The sequence below is a fragment of the Struthio camelus genome, chromosome 3 (assembly GCF_040807025.1).
Source record: "Struthio camelus isolate bStrCam1 chromosome 3, bStrCam1.hap1, whole genome shotgun sequence".
In the NCBI taxonomy this organism is placed as follows: Eukaryota; Metazoa; Chordata; class Aves; order Struthioniformes; family Struthionidae; genus Struthio; species Struthio camelus.
In genome coordinates this window covers 106,788,553-106,815,177 of record NC_090944.1, presented here as the reverse complement: position 1 = coordinate 106,815,177, position 26,625 = coordinate 106,788,553, and the positions used below count along the sequence as shown (strand labels likewise).

At 40.7% G+C, this 26,625-nt stretch overlaps 1 protein-coding gene across 1 annotated transcript in view; it reads left to right on the top strand.

The window, feature by feature from the left end:
- Positions 1 to 24,024, top strand: part of LRFN2 (leucine rich repeat and fibronectin type III domain containing 2) — a 41,574-nt gene extending 17,550 nt beyond the window's left edge. The window contains exon 2 of the mRNA XM_009669122.2: positions 19,290 to 24,024. Coding sequence (XP_009667417.2) covers positions 19,290 to 20,211 — 922 coding nt within the window. The 3' untranslated portion in view covers positions 20,212 to 24,024. The remainder of the gene's footprint in view (positions 1 to 19,289) is intronic.
- Positions 24,025 to 26,625: the final 2,601 nt, after the last annotated feature.

Sequence of the window (26,625 nt, the reverse complement as noted above, 5' to 3'; positions counted from 1 at the left end):
GCAATACATTCTACACCTGTCCCATCGCAGTTGCAGCCTTTCTACTAAGGTTTGCATATAGATGAAAAGCAAAGCCCCTTCTTTTCCAGATGCTTGGCTTGATTTTGAGTGCACAGTGCGTTGTCCTTTGTGCAGTGCCCACATAACTAACCAGGTGACGTACATGCTATTTACCTAGGACGTTGCCTCTTATACGTTGTCTTAATGACTGCTCAAAAAAGCAAAGAGCTGCACAACATTTAGCTAAAGGCAGAGGAAAGAAGATGGAAAATGCAATACGAAAAGTTTCATATATATGAACACAAACAAAATATGCATGAAGACAGAGGGATCAATCTGAGAACGTAGAAATAGAAATTCTTTATCTTTCTCCCCTCCTTTCCCCTTCCCAAATAAAAGCTGAATGTAATATTGATTAACGTCACCTCTATTCTTTTCACTGATTTCCCCCACGTATTTTAGCTACAAATCAAGAGGCTGAGTAGAGTCTTTGCATAGAGCCTCTATTCAGCCAACAGACTGTCAGGATTGGGTCCCCTTTTTCCACTTGTGATCTAATGTGTTTTTATGACCAGACTGAGATGTCCTGAGCTTTCTTGCTATTCAGAATAATCAGGTTGGAAGTTTTGTGCGCTTTTCTGCTAATTAGTTTAATTATGTCACGCATGACTTCGGACATTTCTGTGCAGATCTTTTTTGTCTGAGACGTGTATGTTAGATAAGTCGTTTGGGATCATGTTTTATGATCTGACTGGAAAGCTTATCCTTGCTCTATCTTCTAGCCTCAGTATTTCCAGATGCCCTTTATCCTAATCATTCTTTTACTGAACACTGGCAGATGAATATGTACCTGTGACACGGTTTGTTAGTCTGCATGGGATGGTCCTGGTGTGTCTGTCATCTACATAATGGCAAATACAGTTGAGATAATCAAAAAGTGGAAGCAACCTACCATGAGGACCCAGAGAGAAGAAATGCAGTACTGCTTTCAAGGATGGGTTAACTAACAGTTCTCTAAGAATTTGATATTTGCTCTGCTCCAGCACTGGAATAACGTGAGGTGCTATCACTTGCTATATAGCGGGCCAGGAATAGAAGCAGAACAGTCTTTTTCAGTGGTTTCCAGTCCTATTTTGCATCCTCAGAAGCTATGGAGATTTCACCGACGTTCAGTCGGATTTGGATACGCACCAAATTTTGGAGAAAGTACTCAAAGCAGTATTTAAGCTTTGCTAAATTAGGCCATAGCCAAAATTCCTGCAAAATTATAAATATTTTTCACTCAAAATGTAAAGTAAAATGGGAAGATGGACCTGTTAGTGGCCAAGTGAGTAAACCAGTCCCTCTCGACTTCAGCCATGGGGAGGAGTAGGGGACAAATGCCTCCAAGGATGGAATCTAAATAGGAGCATCATTCAGGTTTCTGCCTCTCCCTTTGGAGGCCCCTGTCTGTTTGCTGCCCATACAGAAGACAGAGAGCGTACAGACCCCTCTGCTGCCTTTCCCCCCAACCCTGCTAGCACATTTACGGCTATCATGTCACCTGCAATAAACGCTCTGCAAGTGGAGCGTAGGGGCCATTTGTAGATGGTACATTAGCCTAAACACAATCCCACTCTCTCTCTGATACAGGAGTTTGTTCTACAGAGCTATGAGGAATAAAAACTTTTGGTGGCTAAAGTCAACAGATATAACTGAACGATGTGACTGATACACTGTTCCCACAGGCAGCGCTTTTGAAGGCAGGTTGGTGATATTTTTATACGGATGCTTTGGGGAGAAGTCCTGTGCTTCAGAATGTACTTCCCAGCACAATTACAAATGAATTTACTGTGCCAGATGCAGGTACTGCAGATAGTAAGTGATGTCTACCTGTCTGACATTTTTTTCTGCAAAGCGAACAATACCGAGCAGAGTGTGGAAAGTGACCATAACCAGCCTTAAATTACCGCTCTGATTTTTCCTCTTGGTGACCTGTTTTTTTCCCCCTCTCCTGTTACTTGCATATATTAATCTGAAAACTATAGCCTGACTTGTGAAGAAACTCCTAGAGAGTTGGCAATTTTTTGGTGGCTGGGGAGGATTTATGAATTTATCTCTTCCAGGGAAGTTCCATCATTCTCAAATGCTGAAGCTCTGAGTGAATTATGGCTCTGGGGAGAGTGAAATACAACTGTTAATCACTGACAGCCATGGGATGTCCTTTCCTCAGTAGGCAGCATATGCCATTGTCAATAGATCACAGAACCACTGTTAACCTTGAATGGAGAAAAGTAAAGCATAAAGGTCATCTTTATTTCATCTAAGCAGCAAAAGCTTTCAAAATACCTTATCATGAAAGCATTAAAAATCTACTGCACAAAACTGTTGGGCTCATTGATATTGGCTTCCCCCCACAGAATTCATGACCATCAAAGTGATGATAGAGACACTTTAGAATGAGTATTACTATAGAAACTTTAACATGTTAAATGCAAAAACACAGGTTTTATGTTGTCCTATGTTTATATGGTCCTGTGGGCTTCAGCTGAAGCTTCTATTCTATTATTTCAGTGTCTCTCTTAATATGGTAGTAACATATAGAAATATATCACAGCCATAGGTACATTTTAAGTGTCTGGCTACAAAATAAATGACATACGTCTGGGCACACCAGAACTGTCTTTAAATATCTGGGACACCCTTCTCTTTCCTCTTACACATTTAGTGGCTTAATCGTCCACTTTACCCAGGCGTCTTTGCATCCCCTTCGGTTGCAACCATTTGTCTTACCTCTTTGTCCCTTAAGTCATCTCTGGATATTCTTCTTCACGTTCACTTTGGCCTAGTACAGATTGCTTGTGTCCATTGAGGCTTTCTCAAGCCTATGCCTCAACTGTTTTAGGAGGTGCCACAGGCTATTTAGCCAGCCATCTTAGCTGTTAACAAGCCATCCATCACCCATGTCGCTGTCTTCCAAATCTCAGCTACCCCTGCCCTTCTCCCCCAAGTATGCAAGTCCATACTGCCCTCTGACTCTTCAGAAAGAAAAAATCCACTTTCTTGGCCTTGTTCCTACCCTGTCTCAAAGTCTGTTCTTAGTTTATTTGTCTGGCTTTATGCACAAGTGCATAAATCAGTCTTTATGTTTCTCAGCCTGGAGCTAAAAACTGCACATTTGAACTGGAAATGAGTTGCAAGATTTTTAACACTGGAATATTAACCAAGATGGTGCTACTGATGGAAGATGGTGCTACCGATTCCCTGAGGAATCCTTAAGATTGCATGTCTTTTTAAACCACCGTTCTGTGGCTCAGTATAAGAATCCCTGGATAAAACTTCCAAGCCTATGCTGGACGATGCTGCACTAAAGGTCAGACTAGATGTTCACAACCATCCATACTGCTCTTAACATTTCTGAACCAGCCACCTACAGAGGTAAAAAAGTAAAAGCAGTCAAACTGTCAATCAAATATTCCAGTCAAGTCAGTAGGTTCAGTTAAACTGAACTTCTCAGCGTACACCACGACTACAACTCTATGCATTAAAATTGCAATTGCTTTACCTTTTGTGAGCATGAATAACTATTACTTTAACTGACAGTTATGTCACAGCAGTCATAAGCTGAATGGATCTTCTCAGGCCTTATCAAAAATAGGTATTACATGGCCTTGCCTTCCTTGACAACTAAGCCGACTCTTTGTAATTGGCACTGTAGAAGGCTGTCAAGCTTTCAGTCAGTGTGTGTCTTTAAGTATCAGCCCTCCCCTTACAGCCCTGAAAGTAATGAATTAGTGAAAACAGCAGGCACATTGCAAAGACTGCCGATTTTATCCTACCAAACGCTGAGCAGTTTCCATGGGGAGCAGAAAGCACTTGGCAGGATCAAAGTCTCTCTATTGTTTTTTATTCACTGGATAAGCTATTAAGTTATGAACCATTAAGGCTCACCTAGCCTGCTTCTCTGGAATCTTTTCAATGAATTTTGTCTTAGCAAGATCCAGCTTGCATGGGATAGTTCTACTTGTATGTAAACTGAGAAGAGTGAATTGTGAATCAGAGTTGCAGCTCTGGGCTGCCACTGAGAGGGAAAAATATGAAAATGTGCACTTTCTTGCTTAGGGATGCTCTTTGCCAGCCAATCCCTTGGATGGTTGCATCCAAGGATCTTTTGAGCACTGCAGGCACATCTCTGCCTTGCAGCCTTCCCTCTGTGCCATTCGTCACTGTGGAAGGCGGCTGGTCTAGACCTGTCTTTTTAGGTGTGTTGTTGTCTGGGATGGTCAGTGGTCACTGGAGTCATTCATCAGTGTCTTTGCCTTTGCTGCTTCTGCTACTGTTATTGATATATCAGTGTCAAGATCTCAAGCACTGCAGTGCCAGCAGGGACTGCAGTAGAAAGACTGCAGTATCAGATTTAAAAAAAAAATAACCACAGGCTCAGTCCAGTGGCACAAGTTTGGTCAGGCTTAATGAGCCCAGGCATAGTCCTTAAACTCCTCTGCTTATAAATATTGGATTAAGAGTTATGGCATAGTGTGCTTGTGGCTAGGTGAACAGTTTCAATGCCAAAAGGCTCCCTAAGACTACTGTGTTCATCTCTGTGCCTCTGCTCTCATTTATACCATGGTGAAAACAATTGATATATTTGTCTTTTATCTGTATCATGTTTTATGGCCATACCGTCCTAAATATTTCCAATCCACCTTTATCTGAGTCATGCTGTATCTATAGCAATTTTTTTCTTCCTCCCGTCCTGAAAAGAATGCACACCTGAAATCAGCCATCATCAGCCTTGCAATTTCTGCTCAGGTAGGGGTTTCATGTATCACTCAGGTTTGCTAGCTAGACCTGCTTTGGTCATATCATAGTAAACTTTTATGTGGGAAACTGCACCGGCCATTGCTCTAGCAAGCCTTATGTCTGTGTTATCCAATGCACAGAAACACCCTATCAGCCAAATCCACTTGCTTGTCTGGTACCCAAGAACAGGTGTTTCCTCAACTTAGGGTAGCTGCCTTTGGATTTTTATAAAGGGTTTCCATTAGAAACTTTTCTAACTGGCTAATTTTGGATATTGGTTACAGCATTTTGAGGTCCTCAAATTATTTGCATAAAACTGCTCTGAATTCCTGTGAAATGATCCTTTTTTTTCATCGCCTAGGTCTCCCAGACTGTATTTATAGGTTCTTGAGGGAAACAAACCTCATAATTTAAGCTTGTTCTGGGAGCAAACACCATGCCTACATGTTATCTCTCAAGCTAAAAACAGCATAGAAATTCATAACTTTGAAAATCTCCATTTTGGGTGATTACAAGTTGCTCTCTTCAGAGATTAACATTTTCAGCACCATTTCACTAGGTACTTCTGTACTGAAAATCTCATTCTTATGGGAGATGACCCTGGACAAATCTGGGATGATGAATACAGAAAGGAGGATAATTTTTGTATGTTTGCTTTAGCAACTTGTATAACTAGTCCCTGGCAGTAGAATGGATCCAAGTTTCCTGAGCAATATGTAAAAGGCTGGCTGTAATTGGAGTGGGCTTTCCTCTCTCGAGGAACCATGAGCATGTTGGAATATAGTAGACATAAAATTTTGAACGTGAACGCTTTGAGAAAGAAAAAAGATTCTATCTCTTAGAATTCTCCGGTGTCGACTGTGTGATAAGGGATCCATATGGATATACTCCTACAAGATTACCCTTTTCTTAGGCTGTACCATATGCTCAGAGCAGCAAACACACTTCTCTTCATGCTGGAGGGAGGATGGAGTGATTCACTCCAGATCAAGTTAAAAAAAAATCCACATACTGGTGGACTCAGAAATATGTGTATGAGTGCTGTGGGGTTCTTTGGAGAATAAAATGTCCAGCTTCTGCAGACATGCACAGAGTACATAGGATAAAACAAGATTTTGGTAAGTTACTGTCCTATGGTAGGTCACTGTATATTTACACTATGGGGCTGGAAACTACGTTTGTGGCTATAAGAACCTTTCTGGTCCATTTGCCTTTTCTGTGGCACTGCAAAAAGTTGCCAGCATGGTCATTAAAAAGCAACTAATTTTCTGAAACATGATTTTGAAGTTTAGTCATGACAGAATAATTTTTTTTCTACTACCGAGGTGCTAAAACCAATTAAGCATCCTTTAATATTTCACTGCAATTTAATCACTGTGAGTCAGAATTATACCTTCATTAGGTGCATAGTTACATGAATTTAGAACTAGACTCTAACTTTGGCTTGTGGCTGATAGGCTAAAGTGGAAGAGAGAAACACATGTATTGCGGGGAATCATTTGGCTCATTCTGCAGTTTCTGTTGGCTGAGATAAGTTAATTATAACCCACCCATGAGGTACATCAGACAGCAGCTTCTCTAGGTTGTGTAAAAGGCAGTGGCTAGTAGAAGTTTACTGCAGTGCTTGAGTGCAGTGTTACTGCAGTGCTTAATCTCCATTTAATCCCTGAGTGCGACTCTTTCCTGCCACGAAACAACCATTGTTGGCAGTGTCACAATAGGTCCCATATTTTCAAAGTCAAGTCTAGGGAAAAAGAGTGTAGGGAAAGAGTGCAAATATACACCTGCAAAGACGACATGCACATGTCCAGCAACGGACTGCGCCCTAAATCTCTCTTCCACAAAGAATCTTGAACCCTAAAAGAGATACAAAGACTTAGCAGCGCTTGGTCATAAGATTTTTCTCACCTATGTAATTGGGTTGTGAAAGCATGAGGAATAAAACGGGCATGCACCCGTTTCTGAGCTACCTCCAAGGATGGTGGAAACAAGGGCTCAGTCATGATCAAAGGCTGGTGGGGGCAGACTGTGAGTAGCGAGAAGCCAGGGATCTTGGATTTCTATGGAATGATGTTTTCTTAGAGTATTTATTTTTCCTTCTCTGACAGGAGAGATGACAAACAAGTACGTATTCTCCAAGTGGGTAAAAGCTGTGGGTTTAGTATAGTTATGCATTTGATTTGTATTTTATTCCAGGCTCTCCTTTTTTAACTTTCAGTGTCATTTCTGCATGTCCTTCTTTCTTTTGCTCTCTGGAGTTACAGCAGGGAAGCTCAGAGAAGATTTTGCAGAGTGAGGAAGAGATAGCTTTGCAGCCTTTATACTTGAAACTCTGCAGAGGAGATCAGTCTGCCAGTCTTTTCCTTCATTACTTACTGCTTTGAAAGTTTTTCAAGCAAAAATAAGAATAAAAAAAATCATTCGTTTCTTTCAGTAGTGCAGAGAGTTCTTACATGTTTGATTCTGCAGTGTTTAAATATTTCTTCAATGTAATTATTCACAAAATGTTCTCCATTATCTATAATGACTTCAAAAGGATGCCTGTAACGTGCAGAAGCTGCTTTGACTTTCATTCTACTTGTGGACAACGAAATATTTGTGATTGCAAATACCTTAAGGCGTGATGACTAATAATCAGTCATGGTAAACAAGTAATAGATGTATCATATCTGGATGTAGGGATATTCACAGGCTGACCGCATGCCTAGCCTAGGTTGTGGTTGGTTTTCGTGCAAAAGGTCATTAACTTGCTGGTGAATTGTGCATTGTCTGAGTCCATTTGACCCTAAAACCATATTCAGCAAAACTATGTAACTTAAGCTCTCAGTGGATAAATCTCATGACCTAGGTAAAACTTTCATTAATTGGAGATGTTAAAAGGTGATCTAGTCTCTTCTTAACCTCATACCGTAAAACCTAGAGAGGTCCATTGTGGTTCTCTGAAGTAAAGGAGAGAAATCAAGTTTGGGCAGTTTTCTATTAGTAGTTTTCTATTAGTAACCTTCCCTTTAATATGTCACTGCTGAAAAGCAGGATTTTATTCCACTCTGACAGTTTCTACTTTCTGTGAGTGAGAGGGAACACAAGGAGGGCCAAATACATGTTTTCACAAGCATATGTTAGTAGCTGGAAGAAGAAAATTCAATTAATACTGCCTATGCTTTTTTCTCTGCAATAGGTTCACAATTGGGACCTGCTGCCTGGAATTCTGGAGTGCTTACCTTCACTTTTGGGCATTGCTGTTAGCCTATGAGATGACTCTTGACAGCTTTTTTCAGTTTTCTATATCTCATTTGTAGCATGTAAAGAACACTAGGGGATTACCTTCTAGTACACTTTGTTCATGTACTAGAAATCTGTGACATTTGTCTAAGACCCTTAAGCAGGGAAACATAATTCTAGGACAGAATCACAGAATTACAGAACAGTTGGGGTTGGCAGGGACCTCTGGAGATCATCTGGTCCAACCTCCCCTTCTCAAGTAGGGTCAGGTTGCCCAGAACAATGTCCAGTTGGGTTTTGAATTCGTCTCCAAGGATGGAGACTCCACAGCCCCTCTGGGCAACTTTTTCCAGTGTTCAACCACCCTCACAGTAAAGAAATGTTTTCTTGTGTTGAGTGGGAATTCCCTGTATTTCAGTTTGTGCGCATTGCCTCTCATCCAGTCACTGGGCACCACTGAGAAGAGTCTGACCCTATCCTCTTTTGTCCACCAGGACCACCAGGTCCTTTTCTGCTAAGCTGCTCCCCAGCCAGTTGGCCCCCAGCCTGTAGTGGTGCATGGGTTTATTCCTCCCCAGGTGCAGGACTTTGCAGTTCCCTGTGTTGAACTTCATGATGTTCCTCTCTGCCCATTTCTCCAGGCAGTCGAGGTCACTCTGGAAAGAATATTATACTACTATTGGAATCTACCATTGACTTCTTTTCCTCCTTCTGGGGTCATTATAAACGAAAGCCTGTTTTCTGACTTGGATGGATTTTAGCTTCCTTTTCAGTAATGTGTTTGTCACTCTTCATAGCATCCTTTCAGTCCACGCTCATCTTTGAAAAAGAAGTAGGATGTCTCTGGTTGCAGAGAAATGCTTTTACCTAATTTTGGCATCATGAACTAAAAGTATGTAACTATGTTCTGGTCTCTTTCAGAGAATTCCTAAATTCTATGTGTCTTCATGTCTTTCTAGCCTACCTAGTCCTTCTAGCCTTCCTTGTCTTTTGCGTATTGGTAAAACCCTGGAAGTTGCACAATGTCAAACCTCTCCGTTAAGAAATGTCTGTATTACATATGTTTTTCCACCATATCCTGCCCCTCACACTCTGCCCAGCAGACAATGCTTTTGATTCTTAGTGATTTGTACACCCTGTGTTCTCATTCTTCAAGTGAAAAGATATTCTTGTCCTAATGTTATTGTAAAAGTCATCCTGAACCATCTTAGTTCTTTTTACCTTGTGTATTGCTATGCATATTTGCAGCTTTTTGTTGCAAGAGATTTCCTCCCTGTTCTGACTCAAAAAGTGAAAGCTTGATGGTTGATATAAAAGGTTTATTATTTAAACTATCCTTTATTATTTTTCAGTAAGTTTTCCTAATTTACAAGAAGCAAGCAATTCTACTCTATCCCTTCTACATAGGAAAAAGATGTTTCTAATGTTTGCTGAGAGGCTAAAGAGCTGGATCCCAGTCTTTCAGTTTTCCTCCGATCTCTGCTTGCTTTTCAACCTTCCTGTGATGGTAAAAGTCTTTTCAAATACATCCCCTTTCATGTGTCTAAATTGTGGCTATGTTCTTCTCTGAATATGCATATACTCTGACAGTGTATTTGGTGAGCAGACAATTCTCCGGCTCATTTTTGGAGAACTGGCAAACGCGGTTCTCTAAGCCTCTCAACCAACACTAAAACTCATTTTTTCAGCTTCCTAGAGAGAGAGGTTTTCAGGATTCTGGGGCGTGACCATTCCTGGTCTCTTAAGTTTATCCACAAGTTAAGTTACTAAAGTGTTAGCAGGTCCCAAGGGAATTTTGGGGGAATGCTTACAGGACATATGATTGAACTATATAATAGCACATATATTGTGTCTTAAACTGATGTTAAGATATTTGTATATAAGCCAGTGTATCAGTTTATGCGCAGAGGTTCCATGGGTAGTGAGACCTCTAACTCATTCTGTAAGAGTTTTTCTGCTATTTGGAGTAGTTAAAATAATCTTGTTAGCTGTTCTGTTAGTTGGCACCAAGCTTCTCCGAGCAGTACAAAAAGACTTTGTAACAGAGTAGCCTGGAACAGTATGCGAGAGTTTACTTTCACCAGTCAATTACAAAACATGCCAGAACACCACTTCGAGCAGTGCCTGTGGTTTGTGACACTGCAGCACAATCTTCCAGATATAAAATTAGCCTATGTAGTAGGGCATGGAGTTCCCGCAGGCTACGTGAGTTGCAAGCTAGCACAAACTGCCCGCATAGTAAGCCTGGAAGAAATTGCTAGTAGTCAGCTAAAATCCTTTTCCTACTCACCTCAGCTCACACGAACTCTTACAGGAAAGGAGGGTCGGCAGCTGTCAACTGCTATGGGATCCCAGCCAGTTCTTCTTGATCCTGCCATTAGTTTTTGCATAGATTTCACTGCACTGAAGAAACTGGACATCTCTACTTGTAACCCGCAAGAAGGGACAGCGTGTCACTGACTGTCGCAGTCGTGTTCTGCTGGAAAAATAGCAGAATTCCTTTTGCAAGTGAATTTCCTGAGCTCTTAAATTTGCTCATTATTTCTAATGTTGTTTCTTTTGTAGGAACCTCTGCTACATGCTAGTAGTATGGTGGATGACCTTTTCTGATGTAACTGCTCAGCTCTGCATAAGTTTAAAATTACTTGGGTCAGAGAGAGAGAAAATAAGCACGACACTTCAGCCAAGCAGATGGGCTATTTGTCTGTAAAACCCTGGGAGCAGTGTGTCCCAGGTCACACACACTGCTCAAAGGCTTGAACACACCTTTCATGCATAACTTTTATCTGTTCCCATCCTTAGAAATTGTGTTGCTGTGACTATAAGTAGAATAGCTTACTGACTGTAGGTATTTTTTGATTAATCTCAGATTTACACTCTGGCTTTTCAAAATATTGCTGAGAATTACGATAGCTCTCTAAGTCTACATTAAAATGATACAGAGTGAATTTGTTCGTGTGGCTATGCATTGTTTCCGTAAATACTTCAGCTTCACATTTACTAACAGCAATACTGTGTGGGTTTTCATTTACACTGCTAATGAGCTTAAATATGTTTTAGCTGGATTTGAATCAGTGTGAAGATTTTTTTTCTGAGGCAGTTAGTATCCCAGATATAGTAAGGTGAAAGGTGTTCCATGTGCAGTTGAATAGCTTTGCCTGACTGAATGTAATTTATCATTTGTGCTGCTGAATGTTCATGGGGTATGTCTGTATTCCCTTTAGAGATAAAAGTTAATGTTTAGGGCACCAAATGCCTGCTGCTGTCATGTCCATGCAAAAGAAATGATAGCGTAGAGCAGGGAACTTGAAAGTCTCATTTTGTGGTGTCACACCAATATTAACCAAAATGAGGTTGCCCCAGTGCAGTAGCTTGCACCTGGAGAGCTGAACTGAGCACCATCCCTGATGCAGGGCATCACAGGGTGAGTTTGATGGGCTTCATTCACCCAGAAGTGCCTCATCAGCTCTGCCAGCTGGTGGATCCCTATTGTAGGCAAGAATCTAGATGGAAATAATAGGCAGAGGAGAATTACCTCTTAGAGTAATGTATAATGGAGAGGAGCAGAAAACCTTCTGCCACAGTGCGTCTTTCTCAGCCTTGTGCAATAATGTGCCCTAGAAGCGTATACTTCATTCAGTAGCCTGTTGCATGGCTTTAGTGCATCCCCTGTGTGCATCCCCTGTGGGCATCATCCTAATATACCTCAGCAGAAATTTATATCCTCTGAGGTAGTAGTTCAATGTTTCTTTTTTTTTTCCTGCTCTGTGGATATATTCATTATCAGTAACTCCCTGGCCCACCATTTCACAGCAGATTTATCAATTGTTTTTGGCTCTCTATTCTCTTTCCCACCCCCATACTTTTCTAAATGAGCACAAAAGAGCATAAGCAAATTAGGAAATAATAATGAGACAACACGTTTTGTGTGTTTCATTCGACAAGACAGATTCTCTGAAGGGCAGCTGGATGCATGAACGATGAGGAGATAAGATTCAGGAAAGCAGGAAGGAATTTAGGTTTAATAATGAATGTTCCATCAAAAGGTAAAATCATGATTGTATGCCATAAGGAAATAAAGCCTGATGAATTAAAAAATTCAGGAAAATATTAATGCTGGGTTGGGTTAGCGTTTACTGAACAAGCCTGACTACCTCCCACTATTATCTGACATTTCCTTATGTTGCTATGACTGACAAAGAAATTGTGCCATGTTGCTACTACTAAAAATCATCTTCTGGTTCCTAGGGCACCAGAAGAAGTCAGATACAGCTGTCCTCTTTTCCAGGTGCAGGTCACAGTAGCTCTCTGGCATTTTCAGATTCTCAGATTCAAAAATCTTGAATCAGATATGAAACAATTGTGAAATTTCACGTGGTAAAGTAGTTGGCACTTTGTATTTGTTTCCTAATTCCTGAGTCTTTAGGATGATTGAAGTTATATTTTCAAGGGTTTTTTTGTTGTTGTTGCAGTTTTAAGGATCATAAATTAATCTTCAGTGTTGGTTTACTTGATTTTTAATAACACTTGAGCCTCTCTTTTCATTCTGTGACGCCAGGGGCTTTCAGGGGGAAAAAAACCAACAAAAATAACAACAACACTACACATTATAAAACTTTCAAGGAAATCACAAAAGTTAGCATCACTGAAGAGTGCTAGCTGCACAGTCCAAATACATCAATTCCTTGCTTTTGCTCCTGGGCAGTACATCATATGTGACATTTTCAGTGCAATTTGGATCCTTCTAGTCGTCTTCTGATCTTTTTTACCCAGCCTTCTCAATATCTACCCACCATCTAAACTTTTCCTACTGTCCTAATTCATTTCACTCTCTTTCTGATTGTCTCATTTTCCACTCAAAGATCTCCTGCATTTCATTGCACTCAGCTGTGTATTGGTCTGCTTCTGTGATCTTGGTCACTGCAGCCTACTGATCTACTTCCATCATTTTGATGGTTACCATGTGCCTGTGTCCTTGCCTAATAGTGCCCTGCCAAAGGCTACTTTGAACCTGCTTGTCTTTTTCCTATTTTTCTGCTGCTCTGACGTTGCCAGTCCTCAGCTTTCGTCATCATCTTTTCTTGTTGCATCCACCTCATGTCGGACCAATCTTCCTTCTTTCCTTAGCTGTCCTTGAAATAACACCTCATTATTATCACTATTTTTCAGGAGATAGATCTGTGTGCCGCTAAGTTCCATCTACCAAAACTTAAGGATCTTTTATGTGATCTTTCTGCCAGTGATGGAGTCCATCCTCTGATTTCCCACTCTTTTTACCGACACTTTAGCCAGTTTCTGTGCGGTATATTACCTTAGATACTTCCTCCCTCTCCCATTCTCTACCATCCTACTTTAATCCCACTGGGACTGAAAGCAGGCACTTTACCTGAAAGGTGGAGAAAGTCTCTAGCAGACCCTACAGTGCTTTCAAGGAGGACTAGCTGGCATTTTATCATTCTTTAAGAATTACCTGTTGAGTTGGAAAAAAAGAAAAAAAAAGATGAAAAAATAGGCGATAAAGTTACTGATGAACTAAATTAACAATTTTGGCTTGAGATTTTTCCTGGAAAATCAAAATTCATCAGATTCCAGTATTAAACATTTCTGGATAAATTTTTAATTCTGAGAGCGCTGATGGTGGTATTTTGCACTTCTTATGTGAATACAACTGTGTGTTTGAGGTAGTTTAAGACTAGGAAGGTACAGTGAGATTGATATTAACACAGTAAGGGATTTCTATACAGAGAAGTTAGTGTGCTAAATAATCAGGACATGATTTTACAGAACCCTAGTTATCTGTCACTGCCATCCCTCTTCCCCTTCCTTTTCCCCCTCTCCATTACAGACTTGTAGTGCACGGTGACAATGTTCAGCACTAATAATGCGGACAGTTACTTCACATTGAGTGAACAGGCTACAGCTGTACTAGTAAATTAAAGACTGTGCAGAAACATTCCCACACACCAGAAGCCCACTGTCTATACTGCTGAAGTCTTGGTAAGGTTCCTGGCATGATCTTTCTAACCTGGTTCACAAGTTAGAATATTCCAAAGGCTGTTCTTGATGGACAGTTTCCTTAAGTCACTCTGAAGGCAAAGAGAATCGACTCGCAGAGACATGTGAGTCTCTTTCCCGGGCCTGTGTATGGCTGTACGTGTAGAATCTACATGAAGGATTTGGGTAAAGCAGCTTAGGCACAGCAAATTCATGATTTAGCAATCAGGCTTTTTTACAGATACAAGCACTTAATAAATTAGCATGACTTTCAGTTTGAAATGCTTTTCAGTTGAAAAGAAAATCATTGCAATATAATGTATGGCCCTGGATAATACAGAAAGGACTGTGAGAGAAGCCACATAGTCTAGTGGGTAAGCATAAAACTGAATCTGGGAAGATGCAAGTGCCTTCCCAAAGGAACTGCCTTGAAAGTTCCCAGTAAGTCCCCTCATTAAAGCAGCCAGTTTCAGGCTAAGACTAGATGATATCATACCGCTCATATGATGGAGAAAAGGAACAGAATTTCCCAGCCAATTAGCCTAATCTATCTTTTCTCTAATTTGTCAGTTTTGCATAACCATAATATTAACTAGCAGTTCACTCTCGCTAATTCCCAGTGCTACAAAGAAGAACAGAACCCATTTGTATATTACAGTCTAATCATAGTATCTACTAATTTCCTTCCATATACTACAGGCCTCTTTTGAAAGGAAATTGCTGGCATTATCCCCATTTTATAAATGAGGAGACTTACAGTACAGCAAAATGATTTCTCAGGAACTGAGAATTACTGATAAAGTAGAGTCTGATATCAGCGTAACTGATAAAGAAGGGAATAAAAGTCACGTCTCCTAAATTCTCAATCTAGTACACACCCTGCAAGCCTCAGTGAGCCCTTGCATCTAGGATTATAAGTGAAGTCTGCAACAAAACTTTTTCTCCTGCATTTCTAAATCGTTTATTTTCTAATTTTCTTTATATCGACACAAGCTTAAGTGAGTTATTACAAAATTGCTTTACGTATTTTGTATCTTCAAGGACACAACAAGGACTTTTTAGTGATGGGGGTAGAAAATAGAGTTGAATTCAAGAAGGATGCTAAAGCTTTGCTTCCTTTTTCAAAAATGGATCTTACAGTCTCACTTTGGTGCTTTCAGAAAATGAAACATAAATCTCCATGTATTGAAGGGAAAGTATTGTTTGTAAAAGCCCGAAAACTGTCACCTCACCCTCACAGCTCTTCATCACACATAAATTCCTACAGGATCATTTATTGCTGTTCCATTTCAGGCACTTCTGCTAGGCCCCAGTCCCAGGCTGTAGCTTCCCTCCTCCTTTAGTAAGTGATGTCATTCTGCCAAGAAATGAGAGGAGGGCCTTTTTTTTGCTAAATTGACAAGGTCAATTGTAGGACACTCATGTTCATTTCATTCCTTAGAGGCAAAATTTTAAAAGAAGTCAAACTATGTTCTTATATGAATGGTTTGCCTTAAGATATTTGATCTTCACTGATACTTTTCAGCAACTACCTTAAGAATCAGGTAGCTAAATCCCAGCATCAGCGTGGAGGAAAGCTGCTTGTTCTTCCTGCCCCGAGGAAAATAGCACAGAGGCAAAAGACAGAAATTACTGTGTCATATGTGTCTGGACCACAGTGAAGTTTCAGAATGGAAAGAATTAAGACTCATAAGGTTTTTCAAATGTATTGTTGTTCTAATTAGGTATTAAATACCCGCTTGTTAAGATTGCCTATCTATTTATAGAGGTAAGGTTGTTTTTATATCCTCCGCTGTGAAATGTCACTACACTTATGCTTGAGTACTTGTTCTCTTTTCCTTGGGTAATCCTTTCCAGTGCTTACAATTCTTGTGTTCCTTAAACTGCGCACATTAAAAGTTATCGTAATAATCTCAGATTAAAATTAAGCAAGTGTTTTTCTCATTGATTTTCTCATGCAGTTAGTCAGCCATTACTCTTTTTTTCCTAAATAAGCTTAATGTGTAATTGAGGTCTCTACTCCAGTTCTGTGATAAGAAGCAGTTCTGCAAGGTCACACTGCCTTGAAGAGGACCATATCAAGCTCCTTGCTTCAAGATACTGGTACAGTCCAATAGGTTTGGTATCTGAGGGCTAAGTGAGCACAATGATCTTCTGAGTTCAAAAGCTCTCAGCTTTCAAATTCTGCTTTTGATCTTCTCCAATGAACTAGACAATAGGTTCCTGCTACTTGAACTGAACTTTCTACGTTTAGCCCACGAGTCGACTGAACAAACTCTTGGGGGAGCTGACCAGCCAGTTTTAAAGATCCCTTTTGGTTTTGCCCTAACTCCTACTTATTGAGTCTAAACGGCAAGGCATGATCTTCACCGATTGATAGCGTTAAAAGTACAGAGCAGCTATGAAAAGACTCCCCCTGTGACGGAGCAAATCAAAGACTGAAGTGGCGTCTTGCGGGTACCTGCGTTGGGGATAATCAAAGAGCCATCAATATCCCAGAGTGAAAATGTATCTGCATTGATTTTAGGTGTGGGGAATGTTAAGAGTTATCATCCATCATAGCTGACTGGCAGTACGTTTGCGAAGGGTGTGTTCAAGCTGGGAGAGAGTCACAAAATACTCTTACAATTTGCAACTTCATCAAAACAAGATTGTCTTCCCTAGAAGCTAGAAAGCTGTTTCTGAGATTAGTTACTTAACTCCTAGTATGAATGCACTTGGTGCTTATGCCTATGCTCAGCTGTTCTTTTACAGTAACATTAATTTGAATATTTTATAAGAACATTTGAAGTTTATTTATAGAATCATCCAAAATTCTTTATTGTAGATGTATATAGAGAGTTGATTGCTTTTTCCGTATTGGTATTGCAACTGTGTTGTATTATAAACCTATTATTAGCCCCAGTACTACCACAGCTGTAGCTGCCAGGACTGACTGAGTTTAGAAATTATTCAGCTTCTTTTGAAGGCTAAGAGGAGCTTTTATGGCAAGTATCAAAACAATTACCTTGGCCAGACTTTAGGAGTGATCATTGCATCACTGCCATAATTTAAAAACGGACTGGCCTTACAGTACCACTCTCACTAATTGCCAGTCCTTGAAATATTCCAAGCAGTTACGTGTCCTTGAAAGCCTGTGTGTAATCTATATGTGAAGAAAACAAGTTGTAAATGATTGAAGTTATCAGTGTTTACTCTATATAAATTGACATGGTGCATTAGGTTGAACTATTGTATTTTTATATGCATAAGATATATGTAAAGCTATATACTAAGTAAACCCAGTTATTTGCTGCTTGCTTGGAGAGAATATAAGGGTCCCTCTGTGTTTCACTGGTGCAAAGCAAGAGGAACTATTCTGCTAGTGCTATAGCTCTGTCTTTTGAGAGTTACAACCAAAGCCCCAGGCTCCATTTTGCAGGGTCGACTGTTCTCTCTGCTAACAGTGGTACCTATTTTTAATGGGATTTCATAGTGAAAGAGTTTCTAAAGGACTTAAGCACTGCAGATCTTTTTTAAGCATGTGGCTCAGAGTGGTGGTGGAATGTGGAATATAGCATCAGGTAGTACAGCATGAGATATGAAGCAATCGGTAACACTGTTAATGACTGAGGTACATGTGGGAATTGATAGGATTCTGTTATTCCATATATTATCCTTGATGTGTGCATATGAAGTCCCCTTGGCAGGACGGGGACCATGTGAAGCCTATGCAAGGAAAGCAAGAAAGAAGAAAAACTTCCTCACTCCTCGGAGTGGTATAAAGCATGGGATGAGTGACCTGCAGGAAGCGATGGGGTCCTGCAGGTCCTTCACCTGCGGCCAGACTGAAGGGGTGTATAAGTGTGTGTGAACATACAAACGCGATGATGATCGGAAGCTCGTCTTTGCGGTGCCCTGATGTTGCTGCTTCTCTGTGCAGGCACATTTCATTCCGCTGCACAGAAGGGCCTCTGGAGTGCTGTAATTTTTGCTAGCTATGATGGCTACTTGAGGCTAAGAAAGCCAGGCACTCCCACTCAGACATTTTCCTCTAGCCAAGCCTTACCTTCCCCTTTGCACTCACACCAGTTTCCTCTATGGTGTAACTGCTTCAGGGGCTGCTTTGCTGCTGGTGCTAAAGATCTGCAGCTCTAAGTCACAATGGGCTCTTTTTTTTTTTTTATTTCAGCTTTTTTCCCTCACTCAAACCCATTATTATGCAGAGGTAAAGAGAAAAATGCACAGGATACCTCTCTAGTTACAGTCTTAGCCTCCCACCAGGCACTGAATCTGAGATTCTCCAATGTCCTGACTAGTCTGCTGCAGTTTTCACTAGTGTGAAGTGGGGGTAGACCATGTTCGTTACCATTTGCTAATTTTGAATGCTCGTGCTGCTCTAACCTCGCATGGGTACAAATAACCGCTTAAGCTCTGTGGCAACAAAAAACAGTATTCTTAAATGATGAAACTTGGAGCACAGCTTGGGCCTGTCTATTAGTTTATTGTAACTAGGTTTTGTTTCGAGGAGATTAAAAAAAAAGATCTTGTTTCCAAACCTACATCTTCCTGCCTCTTCTCTCACTTCCACAGCTCATAGTGCCAATGCCAGTATTTCTTTTTGACTGAAATGGAGGAAGGTGGTTCCAAGCAGAAATTTCTGGCAACGTAGATATCTGCATTTCTAAGAATCATTTTCCAGAGTGGGGAGTAGGAGGATGGGGAAAGGAGGTGAGGGAGCAGGGAAACAGAGAGAGGTGGCTGCCTGCCATGCATTTTCAGGGACTGTGCAGACTGAATGTAGCCCCCTGACTTGACAAGGTAAGCAATCTGCTGATGTTACAAAGTAAATGTTCAAGCACCCATGAAGCAATGTCATGGCTGCCAAATTCAGACTCAGCAAAGGTAAAGATGGTTTGCGTGCTCAGAAAGAACTGCTCATTGCAGGCAGGTATTTTTGTTCTGAGTTATTTGTTCAGGTTTAGGTATATTTAAGATTAGGATAGATGCAGGTGAGGAGGGAAAAAAAAGATTATTTTGGTGTCTTTTTTTCTTTCTCTTTTTTTTTTTCTCTCCTTTTATTGCATATTAGAGAGATGGCCGTGAAAACTTGGGCATTACTAAATGCTGGGATGCTGGACCCACAGGGACTGGGAAGTTTGAATGCATGTTTGAACTTCATAGCTCAGACTCGTCTCTGCCAGCACCCAGCGCAGTAAATGCCACGTTGTTCTTATGTCTGCCCTCCTCTCTATTCCGTCAGTGTCAAGAGTAACCTAGTTTATTCTCTCTCTCCCTTTTTTTTTTTAAAGGATGATTCCTGCTACAAACAAAGCCTTTGTGGTAAACAACCTTGTTTCTGGGACAGGCTATGACCTCTGTGTCCTGGCAATGTGGGATGACACGGCTACGACCCTTACTGCCACCAACATTGTGGGATGTGCCCAGTTCTTCACCAAAGAGGACTACCCTCAGTGCCAGTCCATGCACAGCCAGTTTCTGGGTGGGACCATGATTCTGATCATTGGAGGCATCATTGTGGCAACTTTATTGGTGTTCATCGTTATACTCATGGTCCGCTACAAGGTCTGCAACAATGCCCAGGGGAAGATGTCCAGCGTCAGCAACGTCTACTCACAGACAAATGGAGCGCAACCAGTTCAGAATGGAGTCCTGCCCCAAGTAAACCCCAAAGTGGTGGTGAGAAATGAACTTATGGAGTTTAACTGTGAGTCCGTGCGGAGCAGTATCTCTTCTTCTTCCAGCTCCGTAAATAGCCGCGACTGTGATGACTATAGCCTCCAAAGTGAACAGGGCACATTGTCCAGTAAATGGAGGCCCCCCTCCAGGTCAAAACACAATATTGACCGGCTAATGGGAGCTTTCGCCTCCCTGGAACTGAAATGTCAGAAAAAGGAGGACACGACAGACTCCAGAACTTCCACGGTGGCCCGCCACTCGGACAAAGAGCCGCTGCTGGGCCAGGCGGAGTCCAAATTTCGCAGCCTCCTCACGTTGCCTCTGGAGGGCAAAACTAAACGTAGCCATTCTTTTGACATGGGGGACTTTGCCACATCTCAGTGTTGCACCTACCCAAAAAAGATAACAAACATTTGGACAAAGAGGAGCCTCTCGGTGAACGGCATGCTTTTGCAGTACGATGACAATGACCTGACAACAGGGGCAAAAGGGACTTACGGGAGCTCAGAATGGGTAATGGAAAGCACAGTGTAAATATTAGTGTCTCCCTCTCTCTTCTCACCTCATGTGTGATAAAGCATGGTTTGCTGCAGGGCCATGCATTTGGAAAGAGAGGGGTGGGAACGTTCTCAGTCATAATGGCCAAAAAGATAGGTAAATAAATAAGTAATGGGAATAAAGAGGAAGAAAGTCGTGAAATGTGAATAGGCACGTATGGCACCTTTCATGTCTGGCCCCAACTAAACCATACGTGAATGTTACAAGGAATTTACTAGTTGTATTTAGCATTGCGTTCCAAAAATTTCTCAGCCTCTTGGTGAAGGAGCAAACGGGATTAAACAAGGAAGATAAAAAGGGGTTTAACAGTACAAAATTAATTTTGAAGAGTCTGGAGTTTTTTCCATCCTCTTCCTTTTCTTTTAACCTCAAAAATACACCTCTGTGGATATAAGACTGGTGCTAGGATATCTCTGGCTGTTAATGCAAGTGGCATTCTCAAAAGGGCAGACAGGGCATCCAGAGGGATAGATCAGGGGAAACGTTCAGTCTGATATCGTGGTGTTAACAGTGACAGCTGAGAAAATAATACCTGTTGTTGAGTGGGGTTTTGGCTGAGATTTGATGACGTCTTGTTTTGTTTGCCACTACTCATTTGGGGTTGTTTTTTTCCCCACAACAGAAAGCATATTTCCATGAGCTTTTTGTTTTGTTTTGTTTTGTTTTCAGTCTCTCATCAGTCCCCTTGATGAAAAGGAAGATATGTACAAAGGTCAAATTTCTGATGTGCTGTATAACCCACCTCCAACACAACCCCTTGGTATCCCAGGAAAAATGAAATCTAGGGGCTAATAAATTTAAAAAAAAAAAAACCTCTTTTTTCCATCTTTTTCATAGTCTCTGCTTGTCAATGCACAAGGCAGATTGCAGCAGCTATCGATAGCTGTAGGAGTTTAGCTATCAAAGATATGAAAAACAGTAATCAAGATTTCATATCTAAAAAAAAGAAAGAGAAAACAAAAGTGGCTCCCATGAACTCTCAGCATTACGAGTAGCAATTGCTTCTGGCAAAGGTGGGGCTGTTGCTTTCTGTTCAACAGACAAAGAAACAAATAAAACACACTTTCACTCTATCCTGACCCGAGCTCTTTTGTACGGTAGCCACAACAGGAGTTGACTGTATCAGCAGAATCACAAGAAACGCTAGTTTTGTGCATACTCGGGGGACTGAGTATGTTCCCAATCAGCCATGGGAAATTAGTTTAATTTGGATGTCTCAGAACATAGGGTCTCCCTTTTGTCCCCTGCATTACAGCCTGCTGCTCTTCAGTTCCCTGTATACTCCTAAGCCTCTGTCCCTCACCCTCACTAAGGTACTTGCTAACTAAGAACAGGAGCTCTTTAGGGTTTGCAGACTGATTCTCTGATTCCTTTTGGGAGAGCATTGCTGCAGTTTTGGGAATGCACAAGGCCCGCTCAACTGATTTCATTGTCCTCTGTGACTTTACTGTGATTTCCAACATTCTGGTGGCTACTGCAACTATCCTTACTTTGTTTATTTATTTGCTCGCTCCCAACAGTCAGCTGCTGGGAACCATTCTGAAATTGCACATTATTCCTATGATTTTGTAAAAGATGTGGAGAAAGGGTGCAAGGCACAGAGAAAATAACATGTGAAAAACTCTATGTATATTTTTTTTTAAAGGCGCAGAGATATGTTGTGACATGGCTGTGTACTTGATCTTGTATTTGTCATGTTTCCTACTTGGAGTTTTAGAAAGTTACATCCCTGTGATCAGAATATTTTTCCTTTATTTTCTTTTTTTTGCTACAAAATGTACAGTAAAGACATTCTTGGGGAAAAAGAAAACCACCTGCTTTTCCTTTATTTGCTGTTCTTTGGTCTGCTTTGAAACCTAAATAAGGAGCAGTAATTGTTTAAAAAATGATCATGAAAAGTTATATGCTTACTTTCTCTTTTCCTCAAACTATCATTATCTTCAGGATTTTAGGGATACAGTAGGAATCAAATAATACAACTCTTTGGAATGCATGAGAAAAGATCTTGCAACATATCATCTCTTTTTTTTAATAGCTATATTTATACATAGCTGTATCACTAATGTGTTTTAACAGTGATCCAAGCCCAGATCTGAAATCTGCTGAAATAAAAGAAAACTTTTTTTACTGACATTGTAGGTTTTTCGTTTACAGCCAATGTTTATATATTCGGAAGAGTTCCAGGCAAACTTTACAACGTCTATCTTTGAAAGTCTCTGGTTTTCTCATGCTTTTCAGGAGGAATGACACATTTAGTGCCAGAATATACATCACCCAACTGTCCAGATGGCAGCTTCTTATTAACTATCAATGACACGTACATTTGCATTATACTGAAGACTCTTAAAGAAGTTCTTGTAATGAGTTTTTTTTCCTTATTATGCTGCGGTATGGTTGGAATATTTTTTATTATGCTTCTGCTTCCCTTTGAACATGACATCTGGGTTGTTTTTAATTTAGCTGTTGAGCTCATCATCAACATTAGTAGCATATGCAGCCATGAATTTTCAGAAACAAAATCCAGTACCATCTTCTTTCTAAAAAAAGAAAAACATTTCTTTCACTTTCTCATACAAGATTACTCATATAAGATTACACATAAGTCAACAGATGTTTTAAAGTGATGGTAGTTGTCAAAGGACCCAGGTAAGAAAGTCCACAATCTAACAAACAGCTGCATTTATAACTGTTAATCATTATTTCAATTCATCTAGCTTTAATGAATGAGGCTCAATCCACATCAGCAAATCTGCAAGTAGCGAACAAAATGAAACCTACACCCAGCAAATACCTTCCATGCTCACAGCACTTGGGAGGATGAGGACTGAAGGACTCCTTCGGGAGGCCAGGAGCAGCAAGATGCATCAGAAAGTGACCAAAGTCCCTCCAGGCAGCCCTGAGCTAATGCTCCAGCATGCCAGCTCAGCACAGGGCTCCCAGGCTAGCAGAGACCTTCAGCTTTCCTCCAGCAGTTTGGGCTCTGCCCCATCCCTCTTTTTCACAGGGGCAGATGCCCCATGGTGCTCAAGGGGTGGGTTTGGAAGGACCCTACCTTACAGACTCCCAACCTTTAAAAAAAAATGCAGACCATGGCAAATGCCCCTATGGGCATAGGCCTGGGAGATGACTGGAGCTAGCCAGGGGGCCTGAGACAACAGTATCTGGAGCACCTGCTATCTCCTAGCCATCCTTTCAGCTCCTATCTACCACTGCCCTATAAGCCAAACAGACCTCTGCACTGCTGTAGGCAGCGCTGCCTTTTGGGTCAAACCTGGTATCAAAACCCTAATTGCTAACACATGAGTACAATCCCGTGGTCCTTTTCCAAATGCCCAGTCGTGACTAAGCTCTACTCTGCCTATATTCTGCTGTAGTTTTCATGTGTGCACCTCATTCAGCATCTCTGTATTTGACTATTTTCGTATAGTGCTGCTACACGGAATGGTTTCTTTCTTGTTCCACTTCTGAGGGCAACTGCATAGCAGTGGCTGGTGAAATGATACATAGATATCCATTTACCTGCATGTAATAAATATTTTCATACATTGCTGAGGAGCTGAGCTAGCTCCAATGCACTAGTCCCTCAATCCCACAACCCTGCGCTAAGAAATTTATGCAGGCCTCAAGTAGCAGTGCTGTCACATAAATTAATGTGGTAGTGTTGCATGCAGCTGCACCAACTGTACGTTAGATGTGAGTGTCATGTACTGTAGATAGTAGGGAGGATAATACAGATCAACAAGCGTCTTCTGAAAAAAGAGCTAGGACAATTAAAGATGCTGTAAAATTTAAAGTGAAGCCTGTGGAAATAATTAAAGACAACTATACATGGGTGTGTAACCTCTGTAAATTAATTTTTTTTTGACATCTTATGTAATAGCAGCACAAACTTTGTTTCTAAAAATACCCTCTGCCATTTACTTGAAAGAACAGGACATGACTCCACTATGGAATGCTGCACATCATAGTTAATTCTACTAAAAGAAACAATCCAAATCCCCCAGAATATCGTCCTGGAGACTACAAAACAAGATGATGAAATGGAATTGTCTAAAATTTGTCATAATGCAGCGCTCACTTGGTGACTGCTGGGAACCTACTGGTTGTGTATGAATATGAAAGTGTGTGTGTGTGTGTGTGTGTGTGTGTGCGCGCACGCGTGTGTGACTGGCAAAGCCACAGTATTACAAACCATGCTATTTGCTCACAATTTGTATCTTCCTTACTGAATTAGAATATGCTTCTGCTTTCAAATGTCTTTTCTGAGTTAGCCAGTCCTAGAAAACATCAGCTGATTTGCTTCCCACTTGTCTTTGGAGGACCATAGCATTTTACATCTCTCCAAACTCCACCCAGTACCTGGTTACCATTCAGATTAATTCATTCATAAAGCAATGCACAGCAACAAAGCAATGAAAGGTACCGCTGCACTGCACAATGCAAGACTGAAAGGTTATAGCATTCCCTTGGCTAAGTTCATTTACATCTCAGTCCATGGAACTGATTTATCCTGGAAAGAGAAGAAATTAATGTTTCAAAAGATTCCACTTGTTTCATTCTCACATTTCACCCAGCAGAAGGGTTGAAAGATAGCTGACCAAAAAGAGCCCCTGGAGGTGTGTGGACGAGTGCAATAAATGCAGTAATGATTTCAGCACTTTCAAACTGGGAAGCCAAAGAATAATTCCATCTAATAACACGAAAACCATCTTAGTCTTTGAATAGCTTAAGTGTCACATCTGTTTCCAATGCTATGTACTCAATAACCCACGGGTAATACATAACATATGCAGTACCCCCCTCCCATCTACTCCTTACAGCCTATTTTCCTGGAACCTGTTCTCAATGACTCTCTCTTCATTGTGTTCACTGTTTATAATTCATTACTTGGGCAATTCCGGATATGTAATAATATTCTGGATATAGAAATAACAAGTGGCATTATTAACATTTTACATATTTCATTTGTAAATTGTCCTAAACATAATGAGGGGCTCCCTCCACATTTGTTATATTTAGTTTCTTTTTAGGTCTTAGGCCTGATGAAAATTAAATTAAAGAGTACCTTAAAACTCTAGCTTTCACTATAGGGATTTTATTTTCTGTGATACGTTTGTCTGGTTCTAATTAATTACTCCTTAATCCTCAATGGTACAGCATTCCCTAGCATCAGCTGTCAAAAGGCCCTACTCTATGAAATAACGCCAGATACTTATTCACAGTATTACACCGCTAACAGATGGCAAATGCCACAGATAAAAATATATAGAGATATAGATATATCAGCTTGTGTTTGCATCTGTGTTCATGCACATATGTTTATGTGAGCACATGCACACATATATGTTATATTCTTTAACCTTATGGTTAGTTACGTAGAGCTTTTCTGGTATGGCAATAAAACATTCAAAAATTTTTATGAAACACTAATGGGAGAAAGAGAGAGAGCAGAAACCTCTCTTTCTTGGTAACTTTTCATACTCTTTGCTTCAGCCTGTTCCTTTCCCTAAGCCCACATCCAGTTTTTGCCCTTTCCACAGTGCCTGGAAGCTGACTAGGAAGCTATCAAGAGCACAGGAGAGAAGAGCTTCAAGCTCCAGTGCCCTTAGCCTAGAGCTGCCATTTACAAGGAATATCCATAGCTCGTATCTGGAATCAGTCCAGCTGCACTGTTGTGGGGGTGGTACATGTGCAGTCTGGTCACATACAGGAGCTGCAAGGAGATACGGCATGCACAATCTCCAGATTTTTACTGATAAATCTAATGAGGTCTTCACAGAGCATATGCAGTTTGCATATTTTTCATGGGCTTTGGATCTGGCCAGGGCTCAGTGACATTCCCTAAAAGTAGCACAAGGCACATCTGACACACTGTCCCTCCTCTCACAAATTACCCAGGCTGAGCTTCAAAGCATGGAGATCACTAAAACTGTCTCAAGATTTCTTTTTTTCATATAAGCAAATAAATTTTACATTCCTTTTCTTTTGCAAATAGCTGAAACATTTTGGCTGAAATTTTTCGAATAAGATTCAGCCACTGAAAACCAGAGCTCCAAGGGAACGTGCTGGGCAGCTTTATTAAGCCATGCTGGCGTGTTTGCTTATGATATTGTTTGGGCAATGATAAACTGAATGGATGTCTTTCATGATGCTTTTAACATAGGGTTCCTTTCAGCAGGACTAATTTATTTTAAAAGTATTAATATTCCCGTCCTCCTCTCTGCAATGAACAATGCAGAAATATTTTAAAACTGAGCATTTAATTATTGTCTATACATTTTATGAGTCAAATCATAAGATGGGTGTCTGCACAGAAAGAATAGATGCTATTGTTTCAGGGAAGCTGGGCCTCTTTGCCAGCATCATTGGTACATTGATGTGAAACGTAGG